This window comes from Eucalyptus grandis, chromosome 8 (assembly GCF_016545825.1).
Source record: "Eucalyptus grandis isolate ANBG69807.140 chromosome 8, ASM1654582v1, whole genome shotgun sequence".
Lineage (NCBI taxonomy): Eukaryota > Viridiplantae > Streptophyta > Magnoliopsida > Myrtales > Myrtaceae > Eucalyptus > Eucalyptus grandis.
In genome coordinates, this window is record NC_052619.1 from 2,773,343 (window position 1) to 2,781,808 (window position 8,466).

Sequence of the window (8,466 nt, forward strand, 5' to 3'; positions counted from 1 at the left end):
GTTTTTTTATTTTTTTCTTTTGACTGTCTTTTCTTTTGGCTTTATGCCAATCGAAGATGCTGTGTACGATGTGGTAGTGCGATTTTGCCTTTACATTTATAGAGCACGCATGGGAGAACTTGGAGGGCTTTATTATCACACTTTTTTGTTTTTCTGTAAATTCGGTTGAAGTTGGTCCTTTTTTTCCTGAAGCGTTTACCCTAGACATATAGGCCAAATGCACTTGTTAATGTAAGTAATGCAAGGCCAGAGTTACATTGGAGGCGTGAAGCGGCCACCCTAGACGTATAGGAAAAGATGCACCTGTTAACTTTTTGATGCAATTTTGTACCAATAATTCTTGTCATGTCCTATTTATCTTGTAGTGTTGAAATAAGAGTATAACATGAATATTACCAACTCGAACATAATAATTTATTGTGTCACACGACATGCTTAATATAAGAAATCACATTTCACAACATGACTAAACATTTATCAAACGTATCACTATATCAAATGGCGATAATACATAATACATTAACCTATCTAAAAATCTATGTTAATACATAATACATTAACCTATCTAAAAATCTATGTTGTACATGTAAACATGAAAAACACGTTCAACACAATAGCCTATGTTTACACGTTCTTAGATGATATAACTATTTTTATGTAACAATAATTAAAAGTGTATTATTGAGTTACTATTTATGTTTAACGACTTTCGTGTGAATTTTTTTTTTTTTTATCATTAGTTATTCTCTTTGATGTGGGTGTTTTCTTTATAAACTCTATAAACAAAAAAAAGAATCTTGAAATACGAATATTAAATGTATTTAATTGAGTCACATTGTAAAAAATTAATATCCTAAACAGTTAACTTAACCGCGCCTATACATTTCTAAATGGCTTAATTGGGTCAATCCGTGTAAAACATTATTTTCATCGCGCAAATTGAGCACATGGAGAATCGAACCCCCCCTCCCCCCAAGCGAGAAGGGGGCGTCCGCCCAAGCCAGCGCACCCACAAGGTGGGTTCAAATAAAAATTCATAATGAGTTATGTCAAAAATGGTCAATATTACGAAAAATTTCAACCTTGTACATTTGTGAAAAATTTATCTCAAATAAATATTTTGATCACCAAAAATCCCAAGACAAGTTTAACCTCTATTAATTTCTATTTAAATTTGTCAAATTACTGAGTTAAATAATACATGACAGTTGATGGGTGTACAAGTTTAGGCTTCCACCCATTGTTTATCATAGGTGTATCAATTTATGATTTTTCTTGATAAAAAATTAATTTAAGATAAATTTGCCACAAATGTATTAGTTTGTAATTTTTCATGATGTTAACACTATAAAAAAAAATCTTGCTACTTTTGTCTAATAGATAAAATTTCTAGTGTTTTTGGCCCTTTTCGGTGGCTAAGAGTGCTAACTTATCTTTTCTGTTTACAATACTGTCAACATATACATAAAAAAAGCCCCTCTCTGTGTTATTTTTCTTTGCTCTATTTTCGCTCCTAAATTGTATTATTGTGTAAATGCGATCATAAGATCACACCAGTTATAGTATGATCATAAGGTCCCACAATTCATAATATGATTAAAAAGTTTAATGTACAAAATCCCTAAGTGATCAAATATATATCTAAGTTCAAAAATATATAATTTAACAGATTTATCTTAGTTGCCAAAAAAATAAAAAATCTTATACATGATTATGACATTGATAGCTATTAATCTAATTTGTTCCCAAATTGATTTTTGTAATTTATATAGGCGACGCTACTCACAGTAAGTTCATAAAAAATAAACGAAGTAGTCCACATATTTATGTATATTGATGGACTCTAAAGTTAAAATAGGTAGGTATGGTAACTTTTTTTTAGAGAATACTTGATTACTGAGAATTTGAATGAAAAACACAAGATAATTTTTAAAAACATTCCATCAAATTTGATAATATCTAGAAAATGATGAACACTGTTTCACGGCTATCCAATTCACCAGAAGGCTAAAGTTACTACTGAGATAGCTTCACTTTTTCAAGTCATAGGCTATCTATATCCATATCAGGGAACAAGAGAGTTGTTTGAACTATAACTGGTAAGTAGTAGTTTGATAATTTTTAAAAACATTCTATAAAATTTGATCATATCTAGAAAATGATGAACACTGTTTCACGTCTATCCAATTCACCATAAGGCTAAAGTTACTACTGAGATAGCTTCACCTTTTCAAGTCATAGGCTATCTATATTTGTATAAGGGAACAAGAGAGTTGTTTGAACTATAACTGGTAAGTAGTAGTTCTACATATAGTTTGCTACCTTTAACAAACAGTTGTTTTTTTAACTAGTATTAAAACAAAGTTTGGTAAGCATATCTCCACGATCTATTAGCATAGTGTTTGGCTTTTTATGATTTTCTGTTAAACCATAGATACATAGACATGCACATGTTTCAAACTACATATGATTTAAATGATACAAAGGGGGTGTTTGGCAAATTTTTGTTTCTGTTCTCCGGAACACAATTTTTGTTCTTTTGTTCTAGGGAACCAAAACAAAAAAAAAAAAAAAAATAGAATTGCGTTTGTTTAACTTTTTGTTCCCAGGAACAAAAAAATCTATTTTTTATTCCCAAGAACAAATTTGGAACAAAAACAAGAAGTAAAAAAAAAAAACTTGTTTCTTATTCCCAGGAACACTTCCGAGAAACATTTTTTTCTTGTCTTTTTTCTCTTTCTTTTCTTCTTCTTCTTCATCTTCTTTTGCCAATCACTAGCCTTGGCCATGGCCGGCACCGGCGACTGGCAAGACAAGGGCCGACGACCTAGCCGAAGCGTCATTGGCCCTCGGAGAGGCCGAGCCATGGCAAGGCTCGTTGGCCTAAGCCTCGCCCTAGCTTGCAACGAGCTGAGGCCGAGCCTCGCGTGGCCACGGCGAGGCTCGGCCTCTCCAGGCCAGGGCAAGAACAACCTCGTGCCGCCTAGGTGAGGCCGAGCCTCGGACATCGCCCAGCCGCTTACCGGCCACGGCGGTGGTCAACGACCAAAGAGAAAAAGAAAAAAAGGAAAAATATTAAAAAAATAAAAAAAATAAAAGAAACAAAAAAAAAAATTATACAAGTTTACCAAACGTGTTTTTGTTCTTTTTTCTATTTTAGGAACAAAAATTTGTGCAGTTACTAAACACGTTCTTATGTTAAAAAATTGTTCCCCAAAATAGAAATAATTTTTCTATTTTTATTCCTGAACAATTTTTGAACAAAAATGTTACCAAACGCATCCTAAATCAACCTTGTGAGCGGTTGTATTTTATTCTTCACTTTCAACATTTTCAATCTCTAGATGGTAACATTTGTACAATCTCATTCCCCTACAATGCACATTGCAGGTGAATTGATCAATCACTATGGGGAAAATTATCTCAAAAATCCAAAACCTATTGTGCAACCAACATCCTATGTGACACGCCTATAGGAAGAAGGAAATAAATAAAAGAAAAAGTAAAAATCATTAAAAAATTTGAAATTTCTTAAAAATATATAATTATCCATGCCAATGCTAACATTGTCACGTGAGATGGCCGACATTGCCTAGACAATCATGCCGACATTGCCTAGACAATCATGCCGACAATTTCCAACCAAAATTGTCTAGAAGAACTGAATTGACAGATCGTTAAAATGTTCATGACTAGATTGGTAAACTATCAAAACGTTTAGAACTAAATTAAAATAAGTGAAAAGTTTGGGACTAAACTAGTGAGTTGCCAACATATTTGGCATTAGATTGGTAAAATTGAAAGGTTTAAAATTAAATTGATCGTCGTACAATAAGTTTATGATTTTTGAATAATTTTTTGATTCATTGGAAAACCTTGAATAGCCTATAAACCTATATAAGGGCATTATCACATGTTTCGTTCCACAATCGCCCGCGCCTATAGAACCTTGTAGCCTTCATTCAACAACCAAGATAACCTTCTTGTCCCTAACCTGAATAGCTTATTGCGCCGCCCCTAATCTTCTCACCTATAAATATCCGCATATGTCGAATGAAGTCTCACATTTATGGTGTCAGACTAGGGCCCCCTAGATTAGGTTAAGTGGGAAAACATAGTTGATTTTGAACAAGGATCATTCATAGCCAGAGAAATCGCTCCTACATGTGGCGAGTCAACTTTCTTTTACATTTTTATTTTTCTTTCACTAATCCTAATTTCATGGTACACGCACTTTGACTATTACGTTTATGACATAAGTTCGGTTATAATCTTTTTATATTTTTAAAGTTTCGACTTTGATGAGAATTAAAGAAAAAGTACTTTTGCTTTAAATGGAAACAAACTAGCTCAAAAGGTAGGATTATGTAGATTTGCAAGCTTGCAAGTAGATTCAATCTGAAATTAGATTAAAGGGCAAAAAGGGGATAATCAAAGAGGTGTATATATAAATATTTTGACTAGACTGATTTTCTTTAAAACACTCAAACAATTTAATCCCCATATAACAAACAAGGATTCTGCCATATCATGTGGGTTTTGGCCATCTCAAAGTTACATTGAATGGTTAGATCGTGACTTTGAATAACAGATGTGTCGCACTCATGTACACAACTTGACTTTCGATAATTAATTCGACTCCTAGGACTAAAAATTAGGGTTGCTAACTTGCAATGAGAAATCCTTTCTTTCTCGGTTGCTCAAGGAGGTGCAATACACCTGCTCAGTGGTTACAAGAACGGTCGAGAAGTGAATAGTACCAGATAATTATTCATTTGACATCCTGTTGGAGAACATGTTTCACAATCATCGGCTTTTACTTCATAATATTTCAAATGTATTATTTGTGGCTTTGCAACGTGCGAGTAGTTAGAATGAATCTTAACGTAGAGAATTTTTACTTTATTATAGAAATTAAGCCATTTTTTTCGCATTTGCTAGAACTTGTCTATTCCAAGTATTTTTAGTTTTCTTTCTACTATTACACGTTACTTATCTTCTCATTTGTGTAGAGACATTCTAAGATTAAACATAGTTTAAAAGAAGAAATAATCTAAAAAATTTACAAAAGAGGGAGAAAAAAAGTGAGAAAGGTGGCATCATGCCGCCATCAATTCATCGCTGCCAACCTCACCCGTTATAGCTGCTTGGCAATTATATTACTAATCGACGTAAGTTATATAATTAAGAAATTATAATTTCCAAAATTTGCGAATATAAACAATTTATTTTCGATAATATGGGCTTATTTGAATGCAATCAAAATCTTTCCATGGGTTTGAATGATGTGCATTTATTTTCTTTTTCTTTTTTTATAACAACTCAGAGCTCAATCGTATTAGCCAGCTACATGGGGAGAATTAGCACAGTAACTCATCATCTTGGGTCCCCCACTTAAATCCAGGTTCCATAATGTAGGAATTGAATTCACGACCATTGACTCCTAAGCTAAAAGATTAAGAACAGCGTTGCCACTAGGTCAATTCTGTGGGGGGCTATTTATTTTCAACTTTCAAACTTGAATGTAAATTTTCACCACACATAAATAATGATAATCATAATGTCTTGCCGGCGTTGGAACCATACAACAATTTTCGGCATTTGATCATTTCGATCCCTGTTAATATCTCATGGTCGTCCTTTATGTTTTTCCGGCTCTTCCAATTGCAGAATTGGTAAGCGTAAGCCTTCTTGCATTTTTATTACAACAGAAACAAATGGATAATGAAGACCATTTGCATCAATGCGTACTAGGAAACAATTCTAGAAAAGTTGAAAGCATAACAAGAACAGTTTTATTCAATTGGAAATCCAAAGATGGACACAATACGACATAGCGCAAGGCAAGATCGATGCGGGGAGGATTTTCCGGCAAGCGAATTAGGCGGTTTTATATAGCTCGAGCGCCCACATGTGGAGGACTTGGCAGCCCACTTTCGGAGAGCTGAACCCGGCCGCGTGGGCCACGACCTCGACTTCCCTCAGCGTCCGATCTTTCCCTCCAGGGGGCAAGGCCAGCATGACCATGTCGGAAGTGAAGGTGGCCCGGGTCACTAGATCCGTCCCTGGGTATTCCGGGCTGACTGGGTCTATGATCACCACCTTGCCCGATGCCGGCAACGCGTTCCAGCATTTCTTCAGGAGCTGTATGACGAACTCGTCCGTGAAACTATGGAATTGCCACTGCAACAAACAGCAAACAATCAAAATCAATTAAGACTCCCGATCGCCAATCTGTCCTAAACAAAATGCTCGTACATTGGAACTGTCTTATTAATGCAAAATCAATTAAAATCAATTAGAGAAATCTTGTTCAAATAAACTATAAGCTACGTAATTCTACACGTTTCTTTTCATTTCATTTCCGGGAGCTTGAGTACTAAACAATTAATCCAAAGTAACCTTTGCTAAGAGGATGTCTCCTTTTGGGATGGGATCATCCACAAAGCTCCCTCCTACATGCTCCAAACCTGCCATAAAAAACTAGTTGTCTCATTTCGTCTTCTTTGCTTCATTAGACATCCTTAGAAGGGCCAACTGTATATAGGTGACATAATTATAGGAAGAAGGCAATCAACAGGTAGGGAGCAAACGAGGTGTTTTTAACATGAATTGAAATGAATTAGAAAGGTTCAATCCGTTGAGAGAATTAATCTATGGAGCATAATTTACATTGAACTTTGTTTGTTTATAGAGGAAGTTGGAAATTTTAGTTCGAAAATCAATTACCAGGATAAGAAAGCCCATTTTTGACAACATTGGGCAGGTCGAAGTTTATGCCCCGGAGGTGGGGGTGCTTGGAGAGTATAAGCTTAAGGCATTCGCCAACACCGCCGCCAACGTCAACGACTGTTTTGGCATTCTCAAATCCGTGGTAAGTGTCCATGATTTTGCCCATGAAAATGGTAGACAAACACTTCATGGCATTGTTGAAGTGGTTGTTGTACCTCGAGTCTATCCCGGTGTAGTCGAAGAGGGTCGTGCCGTTCGCCAGCTTGAAAGGGTCGCCTTCTCCTTGAATCACTGCATCTTTTAAGTAAAACCTACAGAGCAAGCATTCATATACAAACCCCAATTAACAACATATCCGCCTTGTGATAAAAAATATATTCACTCTCTAAAATTGTCAATAATGTGCAGACAGCCATCCAATCAAAATATTTATTTAAAGTGATCTCATCTTGTCACTATTATATATATATATATATAAAGATGACTCTTGTTGATGTGCTTGATGCATTTAATAGCCATCACATTACTTCTTCAAAATTTGTTGTCACATTCTCATATATTCAACGGCAATGAAATTTAACTTCAAGTGTCAAGCTAATCAATTTTGCATGAGATGGGAACGAGATATTGTTGCATAAACTTAACTAGCGAACATGGTGAGTCCCACAGAATGTGACAGTCCGAATTTATTTATTTACGTACCACGATCTCAGGGAAACCTCGTCAAAGAGTAAAAGCAACCATGGCGCCATGCTAGCGCCTTCCTCGCTCACGTAGTACTTGCTCAAGGGGCCCAGGCCGTACATCCTCTCAGGCCGTCCGGCTTTGTCCTGCGTGAGGGTGCACGAGAGGAAAGAGAAGCTGGCGAGCAAACGCAGGATGCGGTCGATGGTGCCACCGGCATTGGGGTTCTTGATGGAGAGGCGGGACGCAATCTGGGTGGGCGAGAGCTGAGCAGTGCTCTCACACAAGAGCTTGAGGATGCCGAGCTCGATGGTGGCCTTCAGGACCAGTGGAACGCACGAGATCATATTTTGTTTGAAAGCGAACAAGTACTCTTCGTCTTCTTGGGCGGTGGTGACCGCTAGGGTTTCGTCCAAACTCATGTTTCCTGATTTTTTTTTTCTTTCTTAGGTTCTTTTCAATCCGCACAGCAGGAGAGATTGCGCTTTGGAGTGGGAAGTTGAGAGGACTAAGAAACTGTTTGAAAAGAGTGCGACGATGGAGTCGCTTTTATAAGGTAACTGATGAGCTGTGTGCCATGCTAGGTTTCACAGGTTCTTTATTTTTTCTATAGAAAAAATAGCCTTTCTTGCCCTATCATATTCCGAGATTTTACGCACGGAAGAATCACAGAGTACTGGATCCAGATAGAAATGGATATGTACTATCGTTACCCTCGAATGGTGTGTTTATTTGTGTTTCTGTTCAAAAATTGTTCTAGAGAACAGAAATAGAAAAAACTATTTCTGTTTCACGGAATAATTTTTGACCAGAAAAAATAAATAAAAAAACGTGTTTGGTAAATTTATGTTCTTTTTTTGTTTCTTTTAATTTTTTAATATTTTTATTTTCTTTTTCCTTTATTTTTTATTTTTTATTTTTTTCTTCTTTTGGCCGATCGTTGGCCTCGGCCATGGCCGGCGACAAGCCAACGAGGGCCAGCAGCCTTGCCCGGTCTCGATGAGGCTTGCCGGCCCCGGGAGGCGAGCCTCACCGTGGTTGGGCAAGGCC

General features: G+C 36.4%; 1 protein-coding gene across 1 annotated transcript; it reads right to left on the reverse strand.

The window, feature by feature from the left end:
• Positions 1–5,880: 5,880 nt before the first annotated feature.
• LOC104416159 (caffeic acid 3-O-methyltransferase) lies at positions 5,881–7,838 on the reverse strand. The gene is made up of 4 exons (XM_039298820.1): positions 7,435–7,838; positions 6,730–7,043; positions 6,403–6,470; positions 5,881–6,183 (listed from the first exon to the last, which is right to left on the reverse strand). The coding sequence occupies exons 1-4, from the start codon at positions 7,836–7,838 to the stop codon at positions 5,881–5,883; spliced, it is 1,089 nt and encodes a 362-aa protein (XP_039154754.1).
• Between the last annotated feature and the right edge of the window lie 628 nt (positions 7,839–8,466).